Source organism: Scardinius erythrophthalmus, assembly GCF_964197995.2.
Source record: "Scardinius erythrophthalmus genome assembly, chromosome: 6".
Classification (NCBI taxonomy): domain Eukaryota; kingdom Metazoa; phylum Chordata; class Actinopteri; order Cypriniformes; family Leuciscidae; genus Scardinius; species Scardinius erythrophthalmus.
Genome location: NC_138226.1, coordinates 5,141,920 through 5,169,375, shown reverse-complemented (window position 1 = coordinate 5,169,375; position 27,456 = coordinate 5,141,920). Strand labels below are relative to the sequence as shown.

General features: G+C 40.4%; 2 protein-coding genes across 3 annotated transcripts in view; one reads left to right on the top strand and one right to left on the bottom strand.

Annotated features, from left to right (window-relative positions):
- spc25 (SPC25 component of NDC80 kinetochore complex) overlaps positions 1-1,954 on the top strand; it is a 13,385-nt gene extending 11,431 nt beyond the window's left edge. The window contains exon 7 of the mRNA XM_081367659.1: positions 1,374-1,954. Coding sequence (XP_081223785.1) covers positions 1,374-1,510 — 137 coding nt within the window. The 3' untranslated portion in view covers positions 1,511-1,954. The remainder of the gene's footprint in view (positions 1-1,373) is intronic.
- nostrin (nitric oxide synthase trafficking) lies at positions 1,572-27,456 on the bottom strand. 2 transcript variants are annotated; one of them, XM_081367658.1, is made up of 18 exons: positions 27,299-27,456; positions 20,755-20,868; positions 19,116-19,201; positions 18,810-18,893; positions 17,110-17,172; positions 16,944-17,025; positions 16,792-16,854; positions 16,562-16,660; positions 16,355-16,480; positions 16,173-16,271; positions 11,988-12,113; positions 11,778-11,886; positions 4,805-4,893; positions 4,490-4,615; positions 2,569-2,782; positions 2,407-2,490; positions 2,246-2,330; positions 1,572-2,069 (listed from the first exon to the last, which is right to left on the bottom strand). In XM_081367658.1, the coding sequence occupies exons 2-18, from the start codon at positions 20,779-20,781 to the stop codon at positions 2,054-2,056; spliced, it is 1,578 nt and encodes a 525-aa protein (XP_081223784.1). In that variant the 5' UTR covers positions 20,782-20,868; positions 27,299-27,456; the 3' UTR covers positions 1,572-2,053. The 2 variants fall into 2 exon arrangements, with proteins under 2 accessions (XP_081223784.1, XP_081223783.1); XM_081367657.1 differs by having other exon boundaries at positions 1,741-2,069; positions 2,167-2,330.

Sequence of the window (27,456 nt, the reverse complement as noted above, 5' to 3'; positions counted from 1 at the left end):
TAGGCTTAAGCAGTTGCCGCAGAGCAGCCAATGAGCGAGCAAGCCGTCTCGCCATAGCTGTCTGCTGCTGCCGCAACGCGTTTTACATATATGAAAATTAAAGGATAATTTTTTGCTTCAGTGTTTCGTGAAAAGAGACTTTTCCCGTAGCGTTTTGATAAAACGCAGTACTCGTTCCCTCTTCTAGAGAGAACCGAGGTTACGTTAGTAACCGAGTACGTTTCCGCTTGTACTGCGTGGAGTCCTGGACAAATGCGGAAGTTGTAGTTGTAGCGTCTATGAAGCAACACAAGTTAGCTTGTTTCGTGCTGTCGTTATCTTTACCGACTGCAGCTGGTTCTGTCGACAAAGCATGCTTAATTTTATATTTGCCAAATGTAGCTTTCGGTGAAAGTTATGATTATGTAAGGAAAGTATTATTGCTTTAGGTTTGTGTTCAGTTTATTGACATTGTTTAATCACGTCTGGTGTTTATGGCCATGTAAATAAATATAGCATGTGTTATACATAAAGATTAATCAGTATTTTGGCAAATGATGTGGGTGTGTTCAAATGTACTTTTACAACAATTGTTTAGAACACGTAAAACTGCGCCGCGTTATCACAACAATGAATTCAACAGTAATATCAATAATAACCAATTTAGTATTAAACCTTACTTTTCTTGCTGTTAATTCATTTTAATGAAATAAAAGTGTGATAAGGTTCAAGAATCAGGAAGGAAGAAGACAAGGGTCAGCGTGACTGGGACTTGTACTTTATTAAAATAAAACAAAACAAACAAAAGTCGCGCACAACACGCATTCACCATGGCAACCGCGACGGCACAAAACAGTTCAAAAATGAGAGCTCGGATCCACCGGTTTTCTTTCGCTGCATCCAATTTACCCAATAATCCTGCAATAAGACACAGTTGTTCGTCATTTGCATTTGACCTACTTGCGTCCCGCTCATCTCATTTCTCTCTCCCGTTACAGACCGCGCTGAACCACGCCCCCCTCACCACAAAAAGCATGTCATTAAACGCAACATTTATAAAAATAGAACTTAACCCCATCCATGAACATGATTTTTTTGATTCCCGTCTGACTGATTTACATCCACGGTGGAGTTGAAAACAACAGTTCCCATCATTTCACACTCCTTCACATCATCATCAAGCTACGCCGTTGTTGTTGTTTGGAATGTAGCGCCCTCTAGCGGCAGAAAATGTTGCATATTGTACCTTTAATGCATCCTTGCTGAGTAAAAGATTATTATTATTATTTTTTTTTTTTATCCTACTGAGTCCTATCTTTTTAACCGTTAGTGTATAATGACTGACAAATCTAAGCACTGAATAACGTGATTATATCCCCCCCCCCCCTCTTCAGTCATCTCTTGTGACCCTCCACTGGAGAAAATGGCACATCTAGAACAGAGACTGCAGGAGACCAACAACTTTTCCACCTTCCTCGCTAATGTCCGGAGAGAGTTTGTGGCGCTTCACAGTGGTGCAAAGATGGCCTGACTGATGAACCGAAGCTAACTGTTCATTTCAGATCCATTTGAAGCAGTCGGAGACCATATTTGTAGATATCATTACTAAGCATATTGAGCTTTTATTTACCTTTCAATCTTTTGTACATTCATTTATTGATTAGTAATTTTAGCAATAAACATAAAAAAGTTTTTAAAAAAGTGCATTGAAATGTCTTAATTTAGTTTTATACTACAGTGACAAGAAGTTCTAAACCATTTGCATTTAGTGGTTTATTACAGTGCAAATAAAATCTATATCTTTTTTCACAATACAATACATTCTGATGAAATGTTTTATAGCCACACACTTGTATTTCATTGATAGGCTTCCCATGGTCATGAAAAACCTGAAAACATGACCTTTTATAATAAATAAAAAGCCTTTCCAAACTTTATAGCAATTTTTGTAGCAAATAAACTGCTCTAAAATATTTAATCGGCTAGATCTTGCTCTTGTGCACACACAAGTTTGCAGTAATGTATGATTTATTAGTAAATTGTTCATTGTTGAAATGATTCATCTGAATGATTTTCAAAAGTCCTTTTTCCTGTAATCACAAAGGTCATGGGAAAGTAATTAGTTTAAAGTGTGTTTAACTCGACAGCATGAATGAATCATAATTCAGTGGCACTGAGGTCAGTGACCTTTTTCTTTCTCATGCTCTTTTGAAGCTAAGCTTCAGATGACTTCATCGCAGTAAAAACAGGCAGCTCTTCGACGTACGTGGAAGGGAAATGTCCTCTCTGTCCGTTCAGCTCACCGAACCACCAGCCCGTGTCGTCCTTCTGAAAGATCTCCAGTACGTCTCCTGCCAGATTGAAGAGGGAGAGTCAACAGAAAGTATGTGCTGAGGGATGATGTATTAAGATGAACTACCATATTACCTTCAGTAATGTTTAACTCGTCCTCTCTTTCTGACGTAAAGCTGTATAAAGCCTTGCATCTGCCGACTGAGCAGAGTTCTGCACCTGCTTAATAAATCAGTTTGTGTGTTAAGAAAACCCTTGAATGGAAGGGAAGATAAACACATGTGGCTCGCTGTTCACCTTTATCCTCTTCAGATTCAGTCACGCATCCATTAACCGGACCGCTCTGTTGATCATCGACTTTGGTCGTCTCATTCGAGGGCTCGTTGCTTGTCCTATCAGGGCTTTGGTTGGTCAGCGCACTCTTATTGGTCCTCATGGACTGCCGGGATCTGAATGGAGTCTTTTTGATCCTCATAGGTCGGGAAAGTTGCACTACGCTGTGCTCGCAGTCCTGGAGCAAAACCCGAGATAGAATTTAAAAACTCATGAAACATATGGGTGATTTTTAGCTAAACCTTGTTTCTTAAAATTGTGATACTGTCTTTCTGCACCCTGCAGCCTTGGGGAAACGTATATATTACAGTTAACAAAGTGTAGGCTGTTTGAAAGCAACAGCATAAACAAAATATGATGCTAAACTAGTGTTGGCCTATTTTCTCAGTTAACCCACTTGTGTTTATATTGCTTTCCATGTCCTGGATTCATCAAGACTTGCATGTTTAATGGAGGTATTTCATGAATCAGAATCCTACATATATATATATCCTATATATATATATATATATATATATATATATAACAAAATAACCATATTTGATTTTTTTTATTCAATTCTATTTATGCATCCCCCTGCAGTACCTACACAGACTATGCACTTGAAATGCATGCTAATAATAGTTTTACTAAAATTCAGTGGTATTTTGTTATCATTGAGATCTTATTATAATTTAATATTTTTAATTCATTTTTAATTTCAGGTCAAGTTATAGTTATTTTGTAGTGTTTTGTCATTTTTACAAGTTTTTTATCTATATAGTTTTTATTTTTTCCGTTTTAGTTATTTTAATACATCAAGTTAAACTAAATGAAAATGGGAAAAGTTTTCTTCAATTTCTTGGCAACAAACTAAAACTTTATATATATATATATATATATATATATATATATATATATATATATATATATATTAAGGTACACTATGTAACTTATTTGAGTCAATACGTTATCAATCCTTCTTCCAAAACGTGTTTTTGTCTTACCCAGATTCACAATGGCAAGTCTATTGTAAGTGTTTTTATCTTAGACCTGACGGGATGGGTTTCTCGGGAAATTGTGTACTTCCGTCACTCGCCAGTGCTTGTCTCATCATGTCCATAAATAGAGAAAAGTTGCTCCAGTTATGACAAATCGGGTCCTCCCTCGAAGTCGGGTATCTATCAACTATCAGTTAATGATTATACTAATTAAAAACAAACAATATTACTTTTAAATATGTATACATAGGCTACTTGTTGTGTTAACAGTATGGGAGTGCCATAGGTTAGTTGTCACAACAAGCGAGAAAGGTTGACAGAGAAACGCGACAGAGCTCGTTGGATATTATTGGGCTTTTCGGAGAAGGCGAGAACTGAGAGATTTGAAATGTAAAATCAATGCGGAGATGGTGGCGTTTTTATTACTCAACAGGTGAGTTGCATTTTATTGAACAGATAAATTGCCATATGTAGCTCTCTAACATAGTTATTTGTAAAAAGAGTTCATTGTAAAGCATTATCTTTTGTGAAAGTTATTACATTATAGTTGTAGCGATGTGCTGAAATTTATTTTCAAGGGAGTATCGTGTCTATTAATGGGTAAAGCTACAGTGATGTCTTTAGCTAGTCAGCTTGAGATCCTTTCCATCTAAACTGGTTGTTTTATAAGCAGTGGAATAATCTCTCTATCTTTTTTGAAGTTATGAGAAAAAAACATATTCAGTTCAGAGCTAAAACACAACCAAAACAAAGTTCTTCCACAAAATGCATGCAGTTTTGTTTTTTAACCGCTAGAGGGCCAAAAGTTACATAGTGCACCATTAATGTCAATTTTATTTCAACAAACGAAATAATGCTTCTAGAACTGAACAGGTGCTGTTCAGGATAGGATGTGTAAAACTCACCCTTTCTTTCCATTTAGTGATGCTGTCACTGAATCGATGTCTTGATTTGGGTTTTCCCTCTAACTCCGCCAGACTGTGAGTCAGTTTGTAGTGCGTCGCCTCTAAAAGGTCCAGTTTGAGGATGGCCTACCGAGAGAGATCAGTCAGTATTTATTTTTTGTTAAAACCTTTTTGTTGAATACCAATTTTTTAACACAATATTTGAACACAGTGGGGTCAAAAAGTCGTAATGAAAATTTCAACCTGATTTTTGAATTAAAGTAAAGTAAATACTTAAAATTTAGCGAAGCATTGGAATGAAATGTGACATCTCACCTCGTCCAGTAACTGTTCTGTTTCCTCCAGGGTTTTTTTATTTGAGAAGTTCGGTTGTTCTGTGTATACTTTCACCATTTTCTCTAAACCTGAAAACCAGATTTGTGTTAGTGTTGAGCTAGATGTCATATAATGTGAACAATATAACAGGACAGAACCACCTAATAAGATCTCTGAGGAATAAACCAGTTCTATTTAAAGGGGTCATTTCACACTTTTTTAAAATTCAATTCCCAGATGTCCTCTTCTAAAGTAGTAGCTTCAGCAAAAACCAATGAGGTTCGTTCTCGTGTTACGCAGGTTCGGTTGAGCTTCTGTTTATGTTCACTGTTTAATGTTTATATGTGATCAAAAGCCTAAATTAAATCTGTTCACCATATAAAGCGATCGAGAATCTTCAGAAAATGGAGAATCTTCAGAAAATGTGGACTAAACCGCTCAATTCATATGTATTAGTTTTACGATCTCTTTATGAACTTTTTGAAGCGTCAAAGTTTCGTAGCTGTCAATGGAGGGACAGAAAGCTCTCAGATTTCATTAAAAAATATCTTAATTTGTGTTCTGAAGATGAACGAAAGTCTTAAGGGTTTTGAACAACATGAGGGTGAGTAATTTATGACAAGATTTACATTACTAACCATACATCAAGCTCTTAACTGAAACCTTTAATAAAAAAATCATTAAAGGGGTGGTATAATGCCCTTTTCACAAGATGTAAAATAAGTATTTGATGTCCCCAGAGTGTGAATAAGTTTTAGCTCAAAATACCCCACAGATATTTTTATATAGCATCTTAAAATTGTCACTTTTTAAGGGTGAGCACTGTTTTTGTGTCTGCCCCTTTAAATGCAAATGAGCTTCTGCTCCAGGCACAGAGGGCGGAGCTTCAACAGCTTGTGTCCTTTTACCTCACACACACATGCACTGAAAATTTCAAAAAAATTTAGCCTTTCATGTTCAAACAGAAGTCAGAAAAATGGAGAGACTCAAGAAGAAGTGACAACATGTAGAAGCAACAGGACATTTCTGAATGGTTAGTTCATGAATTATGTAGCTTATTTGTAGTTATCTTCTAGTCATTGATTAGCATATTGTGTCTTGATAATCTATTAATCGTGTTCCTGGGGGCGGGGTTTATGTAAATTCTAGGGTTGGTGATGTCACTAACCCGGGAGGAATGTGGTGTAGTCTCTACCAGCCGTTTGTTGTAGACCTTAAAAAGCGATTTCTTTAAAAGCAAATATCTCCCTTTGCTTTGAACTTTGAGCGTTGTAACTTTGCAGATGTTGTTTATGTTCAGACAGCAACATTACACACTAACTAAAGTTAGAAAAGTGAAATCATATTCAACCACCCCTTTAAAAAACCTAAAATAAGATTTAATAAATGTTTTAAAGGAGAACTCCGGTCAATTTTAACATTGAGCTCATTTTTTTGTAAATTTGGAGTGCTGTCAATACAGAGAACAACGACAAAAATCGGTGTTGCCTACACCGTGTTATCCTCTTTTTAAAATTTGCACCCTGTTGACTTCAATGGGGCAAGTTTTAAACCAGCTTTTAGCCTCTTAACATCCTTGATGTGTCATTACAAGTGCACAGCTAATGTGAGTGATTCCTTCAGAGTGATCACGGGTGAATCTGACTGCAGTAGATGTGAAAGATATTAATAAAAATGATGTTATTTCAGCCAGCGCACATATCCGGATATTTACATCCTGTTTTCGGTCGAAGTCCATAGTAATCGATTGTCGAGTTCACACGCATAGGTTTAGTACCTATGATCACGCGCGTGAACTCGACAATCGATTACTATGGGCTTCGACCGAAAACAGGAAGTAAATACAGGTATGTGCGCTGGCTGAAATAACATCATTTTATTAATATCTTTCACATCTACTGCCGTCAGATTCACCCGTGATCACTCTGAAGGAATCACTCACATGACCTGTGCACTTGTAATGACACATCAAGGATGTTAAGAGGCTAAAAGCAGGTTTAAAACTTGCCCCATTGAAGTCAACAGGGTGCAAATTTTAAAAAGAGGATAACACGGTGTAGGCAACACCGATTTTTGTCGTTGTTCTCTGTATTGACAGCACTCCAAATTTACAAAAAAATGAGCTCAATGTTAAAATTGACCGGAGTTCTCCTTTAATGTCCCTATACAAACAATGGTCTTGATATGAGGAGTCAATTAAGCCACGCTCCGGTACAATGCACATTAGCGATCCTAATGGAGCGCTATTAAATATGAAGCAAAAAACAGCGGACTCCAGACACATCTCAGATTAGCTTATAACAGACGTATCGTCCTCTTGTAATCTGCTACTTCGGTGGCTTAACAGAAGATTCACTCACGTTATAAACGCAAAATAATATGAATTTTAATTTAAATTCTTGCACTTTGTTTGCCCCAGCTTAGTGGTGATGAAAAAAAGAAAAGTTTTTTCTTTTCAATCTAAAAATAATACGTTAATAGACGTCGTTGATCGTTGCGGCTTGTCTGCTTCTTCAGTTTCTCATGCCATGTTTTAAAACGCCACATCAAGTTAAAAGTTCAACTCGACACCCTGCGCTCTTTTCCATTCTGTTCACGTGTTTAAAAGCACAAACGCATTGGTTCACTCACTGCAGTTTTAAAGCCTTCATTAACTCTTCTGGTCAGTGGGTGGGAATGTCAGCCAGCAGGTTTCATGATTCAAAGAGTGTCACATGCCTGTCCTGTCTCGTGTAGCACATGTGGTGTTTGTGTTCCTGTCACTGTTTTGACCCCACCCTCCTTGTTATCTCATTATTGGTTTCATTTGCCCCACCTGTTGTTCCTCATCACCTGCCTGATTTGTCCCTTTTATAAGTTCCTTTGTGTTTGCAGTCTGTGTCGGATCGTTGTCTTGTACACGTCTCCTGTTCCCCTGTGACCCTGTTTGGTATGTTCATTTTTGAAGTTGTGGTTGTTTTGTATTTAGTTATGTTTTCCCCCTCGTGGGTTTTGTTTTGTCTTTAGTGTTTCTTTTGTAATAAATATCTTTTCCCCTTTGCATTTGAGTCCTCCCTTTGTTTTTGTTAATTAGCGTGACAGAACGATCCGACCATGTCAAGGACTCAGCAAAGGGTCTCTTCCCCAGCCACCGAGCGGGGGAGGGGGCAAAGTTTTGAGGGGACCCGGTTAGTCATATTTCGCGGGACCCGTGGAGGCCGCAGTGGAGGAGGTGGGCGAGAGAAATTTCATCACCACTCTCCACTCTGGCCTCTCTTCGACCCTGAGCCGGTGGTCCCGAAAGGGAGGAGAAGGACTCCCTCCATGACTGTCCCGGTGGTCCCAGTTCTGGTGGTCCCAGCTCCGGTGGTCCCAGTTCCGGTGGTCCCGAAACACAGGAGGAGGAGAAAGGTTCCCTCCGTAATTGTTCCGGTGGTCCCAGTGTCGGTGGTCCCGAATCCGGTGGTCCCTGTTCCGGTGGACCCAGTTCCGGTGGACCCAGTTCCGGTGGTCCCAGTGCCGGTGGTCCCAGTTCCAGTGGTCCCAGTTCCGGTGGTTCCTGTTTCGGTGGTCCCGAGTCCGGCGGCCCCAAGACACAGGAGGAGGAGAAAGGCTCCCTCCGTAACTGTTCCGGTGGTCCCTGTTCCGGTGGTCCCTGTTCCGGCGGTCCCTGTTCCGGTGGTCCCTGTTCCGATGGCTCCTAACACTGAGACCATCCCGGAGGTGACTGCCATCCCTGATGCACCACCCAGGCGTCTTGCTCTGCCTGCGCCCCCCAGGCGTCTTGCTCTGCCCGCGCCGCCCAGGCGTCTTGCTCTGCCCGCCCCGCCCAGGCGTCTTGCTCTACTGGCCCCGCTCAAGCTGCTCACACTGCCTGCACCACCCCAGCGATCCGTCACGTCTGCCCAGCAAGAGACTATTCACGTCACATCTGCTGAGCCTGTGTCTTCGGACAAGATGGCCGCCACAGAGACTGTTCACGTCACGTCTGCCGAGCCTGTGTCTTCGGACAAGATGGCCGCCGCCGAGCCTGTTCACATCACGCCTGCCGAGCCTGTGTCTTCGGACAAGATGGCCGCCGCCGAGCCTGTTCACATCACGCCTGCCGAGCCTGTGTCTTCGGACAAGATGGCCGTCGCCGAGAGTGTTCCTGTCACGTCTGCCGAGCCTGTGTCTTCGGACAAGATGGCCGCCGCCGCGAGTGTTCACGTCACGTCTGCCGAGCCTGTGTCCCCTGACAAGATGGCCGCCGCCGCGAGTGTTCACGTCACGTCTGCCGAGCCTGTGTCCCCTGACAAGATGGCCGCCGCCGAGAGTGTTCACGTCACGTCTGCCGAGCCTGTGCCCCCTGACAAGATGGCCGCTGTCGAGCCTGAGCCGGTGGTGTCTGTTCCTGAGCCTGAGCCGGTGGTGTCTGTTCCTGAGCCAGTGGCGTTTGTTCCTGTTCCTGAGGCGGTGGCGTCCGTTCCTGTTCCTGAGCCGGTGGCGTCTGTTCCTGAGCCGGTGGCGTCTGTTCCTGAGCCGGTGGCGTCTGTTCCTGAGCCGGTGGCGTCTGTCCCTGTTCCTGAGCCGGAGGCGTCTGTTCCTGTTCCTGAGCCGGAGCCGGTGTCTGTTCCTGAGCCGGAGCCGGTGTCTGTTCCTGAGCCGGAGCCGGTGTCTGTTCCTGAGCCTGTTCCTGAGCCGGAGCCGGAGCCTGTTCCGGAGCCGGAGCCGGAGCCTGTTCCGGAGCCGGAGCCTGTTCCTGAGCCGGAGCCTGTTCCTGAGCCGGAGCCTGTTCCTGAGCCGGAGCCTGTTCCTGAGCCGGAGCCTGTTCCTGAGCCGGAGCCTGTTCCTGAGCCGGAGCCTGTTCCTGAGCCGGAGCCTGTTCCTGAGCCGGAGCCTGTTCCTGAGCCGGAGCCTGTTCCTGAGCCGGAGCCTGTTCCTGAGCCGGAGCCTGTTCCTGAGCCGGAGCCTGTTCCTGAGCCGGAGCCTGTTCCTGAGCCGGAGCCTGTTCCTGAGCCGGAGCCTGTTCCTGAGCCGGAGCCTGTTCCTGAGCCGGAGCCTGTTCCTGAGCCGGAGCCTGTTCCTGAGCCGGAGCCTGTTCCTGAGCCGGAGCCTGTTCCTGAGCCGGAGCCTGTTCCTGAGCCGGAGCCTGTTCCTGAGCCGGAGCCTGTTCCTGAGCCGGAGCCTGTTCCTGAGCCGGAGCCTGTTCCTGAGCCGGTGGTGTCTGTTCCAGTTCCTGAGCCGTTGGTGCCAGTTCCAGTGCCTGAGCCGTTGGTGCCAGTTCCAGTGCCTGAGTCGATGGTGCCTGTTCCTGAGTCAGTGGTGCCAGTTCCTGAGCCGTTGGTGCCAGTTCCAGTGCCTGAGCCGGTGGTGCCAGTTCCGGTGGTGCCAGTTCCAGTGCCTGAGCCGGTGGTGCCAGTTCCACCGTCCGAGGGGTCGTCTCCGCCGTGGCCGCCCGAGGGGTCGTCTCCGCCGTGGCCGCCCGAGGGGTCGTCTCCGCCCTGGCCGCCCGAGGGAGAGTCTCCGCCCTGGCCGCCCGAGGGAGAGTCTCCGCCCTGGCCGCCCGGGGGAGAGTCTCCGCCCTGGCCGCCCGGGGGAGAGTCTCCGCCCTGGCCGCCCGAGGGAGAGTCTCCGCCCTGGCCGCCCGAGGGAGAGTCTCCGCCCTGGCCGCCCGAGGGAGAGTCTCCGCCCTGGCCGCCCGAGGGAGAGTCTCCGCCCTGGCCGCCCGAGGGAGAGTCTCCGCCCTGGCCGCCCGAGGGAGAGTCTCCGCCCTGGCCGCCCGAGGGAGAGTCTCCGCCCTGGCCGCCCGAGGGAGAGTCTCCGCCCTGGCCGCCCGAGGGAGAGTCTCCGCCCTGGCCGCCCGAGGGAGAGTCTCCGCCCTGGCCGCCCGAGGGAGAGTCTCCGCCCTGGCCGCCCGATGGACTCTCAGCTCCGCCCTGGCCGCCCGATGGACTCTCAGCTCCGCCCTGGCCGCCCGATGGACTCTCAGCTCCGCCCTGGCCGCCCGATGGACTCTCAGCTCCGCCCTGGCCGCCCGATGGACTCTCAGCTCCGCCCTGGCCGCCCGATGGACTCTCAGCTCCGCCCTGGCCGCCCGATGGACTCTCAGCTCCGCCCTGGCCGCCCGATGGACTCTCAGCTCCGCCCTGGCCGCCCGATGGACTCTCAGCTCCGCCCTGGCCGCCCGATGGACTCTCAGCTCCGCCCTGGCCGCCCGATGGACTCTCAGCTCCGCCCTGGCCGCCCGATGGACTCTCAGCTCCGCCCTGGCCGCCCGATGGACTCTCAGCTCCGCCCTGGCCTCCCGAACTGTCCATTTTCCCTGCCCCACCCTGGTCTGTCCTTCCTGTCCCGCCCTGGTCTGTCCCTCCCGTCCCGCCCTGGTGGAGCGTCTGGTAGCCGCTCCTTAAGGAGGGGGTAATGTCACATGCCTGTCCTGTCTCGTGTAGCACATGTGGTGTTTGTGTTCCTGTCACTGTTTTGACCCCACCCTCCTTGTTATCTCATTATTGGTTTCATTTGCCCCACCTGTTGTTCCTCATCACCTGCCTGATTTGTCCCTTTTATAAGTTCCTTTGTGTTTGCAGTCTGTGTCGGATCGTTGTCTTGTACACGTCTCCTGTTCCCCTGTGACCCTGTTTGGTATGTTCATTTTTGAAGTTGTGGTTGTTTTGTATTTAGTTATGTTTTCCCCCTCGTGGGTTTTGTTTTGTCTTTAGTGTTTCTTTTGTAATAAATATCTTTTCCCCTTTGCATTTGAGTCCTCCCTTTGTTTTTGTTAATTAGCGTGACAAAGAGCTGATAAGGTGATAATAAAGATGTTCAGCGAAATTGAAAACATGCTTAATAACTGTTCACTTTACAATGTGACCTTGTGAGTTTATAGTTTTAAGGTAAAAAATAAATAATTGAAATGCAGGATATTGAAGGTCACTTTTAAATTATTTTAGCACCCCCTCTGAGTTGTTAAGCCCCCCCCCCCCCTCCTTAGCCAAGCCTACAAGATCCAAACCTTCTCTGTCGCTTTTAGTTTTTGTGATGCAGTCCTCTAGACGCTGAAGCTTAGTCCTGATGCCTTCTCTCCTTCTGTCTTTTCCCATCACTGTTTTTCCTTCTTCCTCCTACACACACACACACACACACACACACACACACACAAACAACAACCCATTTTATTTAAATTCCTTCTACATGAGTTTGTGCTGTAAACTCAAAGACTTACAAAGTAGTCAGCCATGAGAAATTCAGCTTTGTTCTCGTCCGCTGTAGCGCCAACATCCTCGACCAGTGATTGAATGTCTTTCTCCACATCAACCCTCTGTACGGCCTGCTCGATCTGTTTGTGACTCTGCCACCAATAAAGACCTAAAAGTCCGTTTAACCACTTCAAGAAAAATCTTAACAAGGACAGAACTCTATTATATATATATGTATGTGTGTGTGTGTGTGTGTGTGTATGTGTAAAATTACATTTATGAAATGTATACATTAAATGGTAACACTTTACATTAAAGGAGAACTCCGGTCAATTTTAACATTGAGCTCATTTTTTTGTACATTTGGAGTGCTGTCAATACAGAGAACAACCACAAAAATCGGTGTTGCCTACACCGTGTTATTCTCTTTTTAAAATTTGCACCCTGTTGACTTCAATGGGGCAAGTACTAAACCTGCTTTTAGCCTCTTAACATCCTTGATGTGTCATTACAAGTGCACAGCTAATGTGAGTGATCCCTTCAGAGTGAACGCGAGTCAATCTGACTGCAGTAGATGTGAAAGATATGTATAAAAATGATGTTTATTCAGCCAGCGCAAATACCTGTGTTTACATCCTGTTTTCGGTCGAAGTCCATAGTAATCGATTGTCGATACAGGTATTTGCGCTGGCTGAATAAACATCATTTTTATCCCTATCTTTCACATCTACTGCAGTCAGATTGACTCGCGTTCACTCTGAAGGAATCACTCACATTAGCTGTGCACTTGTAATGACACATCAAGGATGTTAAGAGGCTAAACATAAGAGGAGTTCTCCTTTAAGGTCCCATTAGTTAATGTATTAACATTAATTAACATAATAAATGCTTTAGGCGTAATTTTCATTGTTAGTTAATGTTAACGAATGAAACCTTATTGTAAAGTGTTATAATGCAAATATAAATGGTATCTATCAGTGGCGATTTGTTTAAGACTGCAAGGGATGCTCGGCTTCCCCTATAATGTCAAAAAAAATAACGGTCAAATATGTACTATTGTATTAACATTTTATTGACTAAAATGCGTTAGAAAACGTTCGTCTCAAAGACGAGTTCGTTCAGAATCTGTTACATACAGCAGGTCTGCTGACTCGATTTCCTTCTCATACATTCCCGTAGCGTCACAGACAGTGCATTTTCCTGTTGAAGCCCAGCTTCCATTGACTTCTATGGGGCTGCTTCAAACAGTTTTTTTTCAGCGCTTCGAAACTAGACGGTGATTGGATAAATGCTGCGATTATGTCCCGCCCATGGAAGCTCAGCTTCTCTGGGGGTGAACGGGGAGTGGGCTGGCCTGGACTCCGGGCTTCCGCGTGATGATTGGAGGGTCTGTCGAAAGGCTGTGTCTCCTTTTGATTGACAGCGATTTCATACAATAAAAAGTCGCTGATGTTGAAGCTGTTCGAGCTCAGTCCCATCGCGGATTTTTCAAAGACAAACTGCTGCAACCTATTTCTTGGTATTTGCTTGTCGAAATTGCTAGCCAATTTTCAATAATGGTGTGTTTAATGAGCTCCAGTAATCCGCAGTGATGGGCAACGGCAAACTCAGTTTATTCATCAGATTGTGTAAGCATTGTGTTGTAAGTAACTTTAATTTTAAGCTAACTATATTCTTCTCCCAGTTCACCGGCCACTTACTTTCATGTATTTCGGGAGAAGTGAATGAATTCACGTGCTGTAACCAGGGCCGGTTCTAGACATTAGGAGGCCCTAGGCAAAATTCATGTTGGAGGCCCCCCACCCCCAATAAAAAAACACTTGAAACAAATATGATTCCTAACCTTTTTATACAACATTTAATTTTAAAAGCAGTATATTTTTACTTACACAGTACTACATAAGTTTGGACACATTACTATTTTTAATGTTTTTGAAAGAAGTCTCTTATGCTCATCAAGCCTGGATTTATTTGATCAAAAATACAGAAAAAATAATATAGTGAAATATTATTAAAATTTAAAATAATTGTTTTCTATTTTACTATACGTTATATTTCTGTGATGCAAAGCTGAATTTAGTGTCACGTGATCCTTCAGAAAACTTTATAATATTCTGATTTATTATCAAATGTTAGAAATGGTGCTTAATATTTATTTTATAACCTGTGATACTTTTTTTCAGGATTTTTGATTATTAAAAAGTTGTTTTAAAAAAGTCTTCACTATCACTTTTTATATATTTAACACATCCTTGCTGAATATTCCTGTTTCTTTTTTTTCTGTATTTTTAATCAAATAAATGCAGGCTTGTAGAGCATAATAATCAAAAACATTAAAAATAGTAATGGGTCCAGACTTTTACCGGTACTGTATGTACATATTAATCAAACTTTATCTAAGGTAATCTCTTTTTTGTTTAATGAAGATGTTATTGTTGTTGTTGTTGTTATTTTGCTGTTTTATTCAATTTATTCACAGTTCCAGAATCACACTTCAGTAGATGAGCATATGTGCTTTATATTGCATTGCTACCTTAAATATGTTATACACAAATCAAGTGGAAGAGAAAAACACGATCGCTACTGAGCAGAAAAAAAATATATAAACTGATATTATTGGCGTAATGTCAGGAATCTAATCAGCAGCAGAATTTAGAAGATAGACCCATAGATATGAGATCCTTTATTTGAAACATTTAAAAATATTGTAGTGTGTTGGCTTTTTAACTTAGAATACAGACGTCTTGTCTTTTAATTTTGTAGCTTTTTTACTAGTCAGCTATGTTATTCATTGTACGCGCAAATTCAAAGCGTCGCGTCTGGGCACGTTAATGACGCTCGCGCTCTTTTAAACTCGTAATAAAGCGGTGAATGATTTTTCCAGAAATGACGCTGATCTACAGTACAAGTTTATATTTAGAACACATTGCAATCACTCCAAAATAGATGACGACAACTCACACACCTGCATTTTGAGCAGTGCTTCTTTGTGTGCTTATTAGGCTTTTGCCTCGCAGCACCTGATGGATGCGTTCGTTACACATACCTGTACTTTCAGAAGCCGGCACCCGCTTTGTAACGGACACATTCATTGGTTTAACTGCAGTAATGTAACAGTCTATGGTTAAGATAAACATCGTCACTATTTTTAGTTAACTAATAAATATTGAAATAAATTGTAGATAGGACTTTTTTTTTTTTTTTTTGGTCCCTCTGTCTGGGCCCCATCCCGCCAATCGGGCCCTAGGCACGTGCCTAGTTTGCCTTTGCGTTAATCCGGCTCTGGCTGTAACGTTAAATCCAACAGATCCGATTCTCTGAACAGTGGCACAAACTAACGCAATCGTTTTAAAGGTGTTTACAACATAACACTTCCACTTGCATATATTTGACAATCGGAATATCAAATATTTCATGCCATAGCTAACTTTATTAATTTATTTATTTATAACTTTATAAATTTGTGAATATTTTGAATAAAAAAATTAAATAAAAGCAGATTTGTCACGTGACAAGCAATGACGCGTCACCATGGAAACTCACAGGGGTCAGCCAGAATATTTTAAATTTACGTTTAAAAGGGTTTAATATGAATACACATATTTTTTTATAATACATTTCACACAATTATACATTTATACCTTTATTATATTATTACTTATTGTATTTTTTATATTATTATTATTAGTAATAATTAAAAAATAATTTTAAAAATATCTTATTATTAGTAGGCTAGCATTATTATTATACTTTATTATATTATTATTTATACTTTTATTATATTATTACATTCATTTTTCACAGAGCATTTTATTGAAAAGGAACGTAGGCCTATAATTTACGTATAAATGAATAATTTTTATGATGTAGGCCGAAAATGAGCTTCCCCTCTTTGAAAGACCAGCAGCCGCCACTGGTATCTATTGAATTGACTTTTAACTGATATAACACCATGGAACAGAAACAGGCTAATTGTAATATACAATTGTAAATTACAATTATAACATTGTATTTTTTTTTACAAAATATTAAAGTATATAATATAAATACATAAATAAAAGTATATAATTTTGTATTACTGTATGGAAATAGTAAATTGAATGTTTTTTTTAAGTATTGAACAGTACTGAATCCAGTTCCAATTCACAATTGCGTGGTTTGCGGTCATTTCAATTCAAATTCACACTCATGAATTCAAAGGCAGTGCTCACGTGAATGACGGTCTGTGCGTATACAGTCATGAAGAGGCTGTACTTGTTTAAGGTGTCGGATAGAGTCTCTATTCTCTGCTTCTCAAGCTCCTGGACGATCTGAAATGCAGCACTGAATCAGTCAAAATGCAATGGCTTCCGAGACAATACATAAATATCAGGATGTGTAAAACAGCCTGAACCTGGTAGCAGGTTTTCAGTGTGTTCTCCAGCTTCAGACGGATGTGGTGACCCTCCATGTTGGTGTTGAAATATTCCTCATCAACTCTGGCCTGAAGCTCTGCTGATTTAGTCAATCTGTTAAACATCTGGACAAAAACGAACACATTATATCACAAAAATAGTTGTGTTAACCTATTTTGTCCCTGTCAGTGAGCAATCACAAATACCTTCTGCTTTTCTTTCTCTGTGCTGATTTGCTTATTTTTCTCCACGAAGCTGAAGAGAGCTTCATGTTCTCTAGTCAACCCAATCAGCTTCTTCTTCAGCTGTAAACACAGACATTTCTGTTCAAAACGTATTCTCCTCATGGCAAAATTCCTTTTTTAATATTGGGTTCATTTGATTTGATTCCTCAGAATTAGAAAAACACACTTCTATCTTCTAAGTATCTTCTTACCTTAATTTGCTCACTCCAGTTTGTAAGAACAAGCTTTCCAGATTTTTCAACGGCATTGTCAAGCTGTGTACAAACAAGACTTAATGTTATCATGCTTCTGTAAATCCTAATGTGAATATATGCATATGTTGCATAAACATGAAGTGATATACCGGTCTTTTTCTTTTGCCGTGTTCATCTAGGATTTGACGGATTTTCTGAATAGCATCTTGGTTGAGAGCATTTCCCAGTATGCTGAAAGAATAAGCCCAAGATAAATACACAACAGCAACTGGCATGAATAATAAAAAGAGCGTATCATCCAGCGTAGCGTCATACCGGTGAGCATCTGCTGAGGCGTACATTTCATCTGATATGAAGGACCACGCACGATATGTGGAGCTTTGAAGAGGAAAAACTGTCAATGAGCATCAAATATTAACCTGCACTGCTGATGCAAGATACATTACACTGCAAAAAAGTCTAAACTCTTGACATGAACAGCAACCATTCATAAGCTATGGGCCGGTTTCCCGGGTTTAAATTAAAACAGGAGTAGGCCTTAATCTAGAATAGATGATCTTGAATAGGAATAGGTAAATAGAATAGGTAATCATGGCTTTAAAAATGTCTTTCTGAAACACAGACTAAGTACAGATTTCTAACACCTGGACTAGAGTAAAAAAAGTAACAAAAAAAAAACCCGTGCTAAAAGCAACTGTACTAATCTGAATTAGCATGACAGGAAAACATGGTATTGACCAAGAAAATCTTAAAATTGCATGGCACTGAGAAGCAAATCCAAGGAAAACATTGACAGCAGAAAACAACTGCAATAAAAAAAAATATAATAAAATAAAAAAAAACTGAACAAGAGAAAACTCTTTTAATGCAAATAGCAAAGTAAAACTGCACACACACACACACACACACACACACACACACACACACACACACACATATGTATATACAGTGCTATGCATAAGTTTAGACACCCATGCTAAAGTTGACTAAAAAGAGGAATAAAAAATTGAAAACTTAATTGAACTTAATGCCTTAATTAAAAAAAATGAGGAAAAATCCAACCTTTAAGGACACCAATTTTCTTTGTGAATGAATAATGTATCTTAAATAAATAAATGTTCTTCCTTAAAATACAGGGTGCATAAGTCTGGACACCCCTATGTTAAATTCCCATAGAGCCAGGCAGATTTTTATTTTTAAGTTTTTTTTTTTTTTTGGATACTATGCATCCTGATAAAGTTCCCTTGGCCTTTGGAATTAAAATAGCCCCACATCATCAAATAGCCTTCACCATACCTAGAGATTAGCATGGTTTTATTTCAGTTAGCCTAATAGCTAGTTTGATTTGCATTGAGAGATGATCTTATGGAAAGTACTCCATGCCACACAACTTTAGCATGGGTGTCTAAACTTATGCATAGCACTGTATATATTGATCTTCACTGACATAGTCCAAGTAATACAAGTGTCTTCTTTGAAACACAACGTTAATCTGAAGTTAAACCTCCTGGTAGGTTTAATTTAAGCCTAAATTTAGTCCTGGAGTATCTCTAGTCTTCCTCCAGGAAATCAGTTTATTAAACTATAGGGATATTTAAAACCATGACAGAGAAAGCAGATTTCTGTTAATCTGGTTTAAAGGGCCAATTTAGTCCAGGACTAGGCTTAATCTCTGTCCGGGAAACTGCCCCTATAAATCTTGTTTTTATACATTTTTTGTAATAAAAAATAGTTTTCATCCTTTAATATTTATTAATAAAATTATTATATTTATGTATTTATTTTACTGTATATTTATAAATTAAAACATATATTATTTGTTTTAGATTTTTCTTATTTTAGTTAGCTTACATGTTTTAATATACTTATAAAAATCACACAAATCAAGGTTTTAAAGAGTACATTTAATTTGGGACATTAGAAATGCAAACTGCCCTGTTTTTGTACCCTATTCATGTGAAGTGATTCCTAAATCACACAGTAACTCAGGGTTTGATGGAGACGTGCTCACTCACTTGTCGCTCGTCTCTTTCGAGACTTTAAGGAGTTTCCCTGCGATTTTCTGAAGTCCTTTTGAGTAGTTGATCTCCAGTTCAGATCTAAATCCAAAGAAAGCCGTGTCAGTTGTATTGGTCCAGCTGAGGGTCTTTGAGATTCTGCCCTGAACTTTATTCTAAGCACATTTTCAGGAGAACTATCATATTCTTTTCCATCTCATTTTCTTCTCCTGAGAATGGAAAGTCGAGTATCTTTAGTGTAATCTAGTCTTAGAGGTCAAGCACTACAATAAACTTGCTAAGAGAGCAGAGTTCGTATATTACCTTTGCTGAAACACGGCCAAGAGCTCTTTGCAGAAATACTCGCCATTCTTAGAGATTCTCTTCAGGTCCTGATACAGCAGATTATACTGAAACAAATCATACAGTTTAATGAAACAGTAAACCACGAGATTATCTATCCATCTATCTATCTATCTATCTATCTATCTATCTATCTATCTATCTATCTATCTATCTATCTATCTATCTATCTATCTATCTATCTATCTATCTATCTATCTATCTATCTATCTATCTATCTATCTATCCATCTATCTATCTATCTATCTATCTATCTATCTATCTATCTATCTATCTATCTATCTATCTATCTATCTATCTATCTATCTATCTATCTATCTATCTATCTATCTATTAAAACTTTGAGAATTCCCATAGAGGCAGGCAGATTTTTATTTTTAAGTATTTTTTATTTTTTAGGATACTATGCATCCTGATAAAGTTCCCTTGGCCTCTGGAATTAAAATAGCCCCACATCATCACATAGCCTTCACCATACCTAGAGATTAGCATGGTTTTATTTCAGTTAGCCTTTAGCTAGTTTGATTTGCATTGAGAGATGATCTTATGGAAAGTACTCCATGCCAATCTCTAGGTATGGTGAAGGCTATGTGATGATGTGGGGCTATTTTAATTCCAAGGTCAAGGGAAGTTTATCAGGATGCATAGTATCCTGGATCCATGAAGTAACTGGCCTTTAAAAATAAAAATCTGCCTGCCTCTATGGGAATTTAACATAGGGGTGTCCAAACTTATGCACCCTGTATTTTAAAGAAGAACATTTATTTATTTACGATACATTATTCATTCACAAAGAAAATTGGTGTCCTTAAAGGTTGGATTTTTCCTCATTTTTTTAATTAAGGCATTAAGTCCAATTTCCAAAAGATGATTTTTTATTCCTCTTTTTAGTCAACTTTAGCATGGGTGTCTAAACTTATGCATAGCACTGTATGTATATATATATATATATATATATATATATATATATATATATATATATATATATATATATATATATATATATTATATTTTAGTTTTAGTAATTTTAGTACTTACACAGACTCATTTTATTTCAGTTAGTTGGCAACATTTTTACTTTTCATTAAATATTTATATTTCATTTAAGCATTATTTTAATTACCAAAAACTGTCTAACACCAATGTTCAAGAGAACTGCAATGCCCTAGCAACCACTCAGTAACTGCTTAGCAACATCCTGGCAAATCACTTGGAACCAAAACACCCTAGTAACCAGACAGAACTCCCTAGCAACCACTAACATCTCTGAAACTGCCTCTCACAGCTAAAAATCAATCGGTCTTTCTTGTCTCTCTGTCTACTTTCAAACTTAGATGATTTTAAAAACTTTTTCAAGTTATAATTCAAAGCTTAAAAAGTTCAAGCTTTCAGGTTAACAGCAAAGCCTTGACAAACGTTACTCTTAGTTAATAAGCAATTCTTCAGAATGTAAAAGTGAACAGAAGTGTGTTTTATATAGAGATGTCCTCGATCAACATTGACCACCTCATCTTTACTCTATTATTTTCTACAGCAGATATCAAGTTAGTAGTTGAACACATTAGAGTTAACACACAGAATGAAACGGGTCTGGACTCACAGTACAGCTGCTCAGCGGGTCCTTCATCTTCACACTGGTGGAACTATAACTCTGCTGTTCAAACTTTGACCTCTCTCCGCTCCTGAAGAATGCATGCGGAAATCACCTGTGTGTCTGTGCACAAGATTACTGCATCATTAACCCACCATAAACCCAAAGGAGTGGCGTAATGCATGACCAGTCCCTGCTATAGAAATCACTGTGTTTCACTTTGCATGAAGTTTTGGCTTGGTTTTCCACTATAAGGAACCGTTTGTGTCAATAAAGAATCTGATTAGGAATTATACAAAAAAATCCATCAAATTATATATATTTATATATTTTGAGCTTCAACTTAGTCTAGATTCCAGCTCTGGACACTCGGCAAATTAGTTTAGCCTATTGTTATGCTCAACATTTTTGTACAGAAATTCTGTGGTGATTTGTGTGTGTGTGTGTGTGTGTGTGTGTGTGTGTGTGTGTGTGTGTGTGTGTGTGTGTGTGTGTAATTATGCTGAACTGCAAACAGTTAAATTGCAAAGAATTCACTGGAATCACTATATATATATTTTTTCTTTTTTTTCCTTATCTATAAATTATTGATTTTTGTTATATTGTATATTTATTTTTCTTGTTTTTTTTTGTGAAAATGTAAATTTTCCTGTTGTAACATTAGCGAGAGTGATAGAGACAGACCATATTGTTATGTGTGTTATATTGTATATTTATGTTTCTGTTATTATTTGTTTTGTGTAATATTGAGTTACACTTTATGTTTAAGGTGTCCATATGTAAAAGTTCTAGGTTAAATTCACTGTTACTAGTGCTTCTCCACTACACTAGGGGGCGGTGTTCTCAGTTGTTGATAGCAGAGAAGAAGTGAAGTTAAGGCAGAGGTAACTATTACATGGATGTGAGTTGTAGTATTCATCCTTAGTTTGACTTTTTGATGGGATTTTTTTTTCTTTACTATTCATTTAAGCCTTATTTTCTAATTGAGCACATGCTAAATAAGTGTTGAGACAAGCTTCTCTATTGGCCTGTTTCATGCTAAGTTTGACTGCGTAATGTGCGTGGGAACTACCAATGGATTATATTGACTGAGTTTACCATCTTTGGAACTGTTTAAACCTGTGGAACTTTACAACAATGAAGGCTTATGACAAACAGCGTTGGAAGTTCAGGTTTTTCTATCACGCAAACCATTGACTGATTTGAATGTACTGATTTGTATATATGGTGTGTCCTGTTGTGGACGGTGAATACATTTGTTGTTACTTGTTTGGCACTTAAATAAAATCACTGCAAATGCTCAATGGATGGTACACTACCTCTTTATAGTGGTTTTGTTCTATCTTTTGAAATTTAAGATGGTATGTTACACTTAACGACGCCTGAACAGGGACATCCTGGATAAGGTTGAGTGAAAGTAGTGTGTAGGGGAGAGTGGGGTGATTTGTGCCAGGGGGGGAAGTAGTTCCACCCCTTGTTCTGGAAAACCGTAGAATAATTTGGTCATGTGACCACATAATTTTGAAAAGCAATCAATTTTACTCATCCTCCAAAGAAGAGAGATACATGGCATGAGAGTTAAGCATATTTTAGTGCAAAAAACTGTTTTTTCCCTTTCAAAGTAAATTTTCTATGATTAAGGTTTTTTGATTGTAGTGTCTGAACAATTATAGACAAGTTTGAAAACATTTCACACATGTTTTAGTGCTTTAGTAGGCTACACAATGAGTCTATACAGTTAGCATGATGTTAGCTCTTAACTGCAGGATCATGCTAATTATTCAAACTTGTGGGTCTGGGGTGATTTGTGCCAAAGGGCATGGGGTAAGTTGTGCCAGATCCAGACCACCTAGAGACCTACATACTCACAGGGGATAATCTTGAGAAGTGAGGAGATGGGCATGCCTCATCAGTGTTTGACCTAGGCCTGCCTGCTATTTGTTTAATTTAGCTAACTTTTGAGTTTGCACTATGTTAATAAAGAGAAGTTTTATTCAGTTTTTAAGTGGCCTAAGTCACAATAGGATGTTTAGAAATTAGCCTAGTAACTTTATTCTTATGTTACATAATTGACAGACAGCGTTCTGTCAACAGGCATCTATTGCCAAAGCCTTTTTTGCCTGAAATGAATCACAAATATCATATATTGTGTTGCTATGGTGCTCTAAATGGTTGCTAGGGCGTAGCTTGATAGCTTCACAATGATCCTGAGAGACTGATTGGTCGTCTGAGTAAAATGAGCCCGCCCCCTTGTCTCTGTGACACTGTGATCCAGAGTTGTGTTCAATACAAAATCCCTATGCAATTGACCATAGTAGGAAAAACGCATGCTGGTATTCCAGGGTGACCATATCTAAATAAACCTTAAATTATTCATTTTGTATTGAATTTGTCTTGCTTTCATATAGCATACGGTTCATAACAGTAAAATGTTCTGTTTTACTTCAGAAAGCACTGGCACAATTTACCCCAAATATTTCCCCAAAAGGCACAACTTACCCCGCACCAGGGGCAAGTTGTGCCATGAGACCACTTTTTTCCCAAAAGCTATATTTCTGAAACTATTTATTTCAGATCCAAAGTTATTATTCTCAGGGATGCACAACATCCTGAAATACATGTACATCCTTAAGTTGAAGGCATTACTGCCATGGCCTCACTTTAAAGTCACTTTGAGTAAAAACTGGCACAACTCACCCCACTCTCCCCTATATGTGTTTTATTTATGTATCAGCAAAGTGGTATAAGTTGTTTGGTGTAAGTTTGGTGTTTACTCTCCTGAAAATTATGCTACCTCATAATATTTCCAAATGGATAATCCTGCCGAGGATGGGAGTGAGTCTCAAAGAGAACCTAATTATAGTGTAGAAGAATTTATGGTGTGTCGAGAGCCCATACAAGATCTGATTCAGTCATTTAGTAATCTTTATTTAGAACCTGAGCAGGACGATGAGGCTAATGAGGTTGAAGATAGTACTCAATTACCACCTCCCCTGCCTCTTGAAGAGGAGGATGAAAGTCTTATCTCTATGGTTTTGGCCAATAGAGTTAAATATTTGGAAAATACAACTGAACATCCATTTTGATAAGTTTTAAACCCAGTTTCTGGATAGTTTAGATACCTATCAGAACTAAATCAGTTCTTTAGAAGTCCAAGTCAAAAACTGTGAAAGATTCTTGAGACAACGAGAGGAAGCGATAATTTTAGAATCGAAGAAAGAGTGTCAAGAGTGAAAAAGGTCTTAAAGGAGAGCATTCAGGATCTGGGACATGCAGTTATGGACTGTCTCAAGTGGAGAGATGCTATCTCCACCTCCACACCTGCAAGGCATTCAACTCCACTGCCATATACTTATTCTCAATCCATTCAGTTTATAACTCCCATAAATCTTGAGTTTCCTAAATTCAGTAGTCTGGATGGAGAAGATCCTATTGCATATTTAGAGAAATGCGAAGAGTATCTCGCTATCCAACCTTTGAGCAATGCTGAGATATTGTCTGTCATCTGTGCTTACCCATATGGCTAAGGACAAGTGGATAGCAGAGAAAGCATGTGTTAAGACCTGGACACAATTTAAGACAGTTTTCCTTAAGACATTTCTACCTGAAGATCATGAGAGGTGGAGGTGGAGAGAAGGATCAGAGAAAGAAAACAGGGAGTGGATGAGAACATTCAATCTTTTGTTTATCAATATAGAGCTTTTTGCTTGAGATTAACCATGACGGTTCGTGAGTTTCTTCAAGCTTTATTGAGGAATTGCAATCGCGCATTGCTAGTATCTTGAGAGGGACTGTATCCACAATAGAGGAGCTAGTTCGTGTGGGCACACTGGTGGAATGGGACCTGAAAGAGGAGAGAATTTTCTGGAGGTAGAGGCAAGCGTAACAAGAAACCTTGCGTGGAGGAGGAAGATCAAGTCGAGGGAGGTCGAACAGCCATAACATTGCTGTGTATATAAGTCTTCTATGTTTACTCTGATGCTGCCTTCAGATATTTCGTAACCAACATTTGGAGGCAATTATTGATACAGGTAGTACTTATTCTTTGATCCAAGAGTCTCTGTGAAACCAGATCAAGCATGAAGGGGAGATTTTACAGTCTAGTAAGGGTCAAACATTTTCTATGCACATATTCAAAATGCACTTGGTAAAGTTTCTCTGCAGTGTATAGTGCATGGCCAAGCCTTTCCTTCAATAGCATTCATGATCAGAGATCATGATTTGGTCTTTCCTCTCATCATGGGACTTGAATTTCTGACTCTCTCTGGTATGAAGTTGGATTTTGCCACCACGTCCTATAAGTTCCCCAAAGAGGAGGAACCTTAAAAAAAAACTTATTTTACTAACCCTCCTGACTTGAAGCTTGCTATTACATCACCCTCAAGTACTTGATTGCATGTAACACTTCCAACTAGACAGCAGACCAATGTTAGTCAAGCTATGATAAAGGAGTTTTCTACAAAAAAGAAAGTTGGAACAATTGTTGTTCGATTGGTATTTCCATCATTACTCATCAGATCAATACGAAAGACAAAGTAATGGCGAGAAAGAGGGCATATCCAGTACCCATTCATAAGCAAAAGTTTGTTTATGATGAAATAGCTAAAATACTGGAGAAAGGAATTATCAGACCTTCTACTTCATGGGCTGCACAGATAGTACTTGTACCGAAGAAGGACTTTTCAACAAATTATGAATTCTATTCTGCAAGACTTCATTGGCAAGTTTTGCTTAGTCTATATCGATTATATTGTAGTCCATTCCTCCAATGTCAAGGAACATTATGGGCATTATTGTCGATTGCTTACTGAACTGGAGACTGCAGGTCTGACGCTGAATTTGAAGAAGTGTAATCTTCTGCAAAAATTGTTAACTTTTCTTGGGCATGTTGTATTGGAAGGAGGAGTGAGGACAGAACCTGGTTGAAGCCATAAACTTCCCTGTTCCTAAGTTGGTGAAAGAAGTCCAACGCTTTCTAGGACTAACAGGATGGTACCATCGCTTTATCCCACATTTCTCTGAGCAAGCAGAACCTCTTCTTTTCTGTCTTTTTATTATTGACAAGATGTAGCTGCTTATACAAAGTAAGAGACCAATGACATGCACCTCTTCATGCGCTTAAGAAAAAAGGTGCTAGATGGGAATGGATGGCCAAATGTCAGCAAGCCTTTGAAACTCTTAAAGAAGCTCTTCAGTCTGCCTCCATACTGTGACCTCCTGACTTCAGTTGTGACTTTTGAGTGCAGACAGATGCTTGTAATATAGGACTTGGAGCTGTGCTTACTCAAGAGCAAGGTGAGAATGTAGTTGCATACGCTTCAAAGACTTTTGCAAGGGGCTGAAAAGCATTATTCTTCCACAGAGAAAGAGAACTTGGCAGCCTTGTTGGCAGTGAAGAAAGAGTGTGAGTACCTAGAGGGGTGTTGTTTTGAGGTAGTGACACATCATTCTGCCCTGACCTGTTTTTTTAATCACCCCCAACCTTCTTCGCATCTCTTGAGATGGGCGATCAGGCTGCAGAGCTTTGAGTTTATTGTAAAGTATCGAAAAGGCCGATGTAATCTGGTCCCAGATACGTTGTAAAGAGGAGTGGAGGAAGAAAGTCAAGAAACTATAGGTACACTTACACTATAAGCTGGGAACATATCGGCCGAGAACGAAAGGAGGATGCTACTCTCCAGCCACTGTGGGATGAGGCAAAGGATGGTGATACAAAATTTTCTAGCCGAGTATGTTATGTAAACCAAAATGGCTACCTTTTCAGAAGTACTATGGACAAGAACGAAAGAATGAATTTACAAGTTGTTATGCCAACCAAGTTTCGTGAAAAGTGTTTGCAATATGTACACGCCAGCCTGCTAAGTGGTCATCTTGGGTGTATGCAGACGTTGAGGAGACAACTGGAAGTAACACACTGGACTGAGATTCATAAATATGTCTGGAGGATGTGTAAGGAATGCCAAGTATGTAAACAGTATAAACCTTGCATTACCAAGCTTGCAGGTCGAGATACAGTCTACACCAGTGGTTGGGTTGAACCAGGATACATGCTGGGGATCGACTTGATGGGGCCATTCCCCAAAAGCACCTTTGAATGAGTACCTATTGGTGGTAGTTGACTACTTTAGCAAGAGGGTAGAACTGTTTCCAATGAGATCTGTAAAGACCCCTTTAATAGCCAACATCTTGATCACAGACATCTTCACTAGTCCTTAAAATTATGATTGCCTCCTTATGTCCATGACAGTCACAAACAATGGGACTGATGGATTGCTGAGTTTCAATATGCCATCAATTCCACCTGGCAAAAAAGTATGGGCCATACTCCGGCTGAGATTGCCTTAGCTAGGAAATTGAAAGTTCCATTGTAACGACTGGTGTACAAGCCTCCAAACCCTGACCAGTCGGCATACACTTTGCTATAGTGGCAAAAAGCAATGCTAGAAAGATTTAAGGAGAATGTGAGTAAAGCGCAAGAATGACAAGCCCAATATTATGATCTATGTAGGAGATCAGTACAGTATGAAGTAGAAGATTTAGTTTGGATACTCACCCGTTGTCTCGTGCAGGTCACGCTCTCCAATAATACGGGAAGGTTTCTGCGTTACTGTCTTTCCTTTTACGCAACACAACAAGATTACATGATTAAAGATTGTAACTGTTGCTCTGCCTCTTTTATTCTCTGGGTCCCTTTCTTGCGGCTCTCTCTCT

Excerpts from the sequence above, each read along its gene's own strand:
- nostrin (XM_081367657.1), bottom strand. The coding sequence starts at position 20,781 with ATGAAGGACCCGCTGAGCAGCTGTACT. Across the intron at positions 18,894-19,115 it reads TTGGCCGTGTTTCAGCAAAG|ATCTGAACTGGAGATCAACT; the intron begins GTAATATACGAA and ends CTTTGGATTTAG. Across the intron at positions 16,855-16,943 it reads ACGGCAAAAGAAAAAGACCG|CTTGACAATGCCGTTGAAAA; the intron begins GTATATCACTTC and ends GTTTGTACACAG.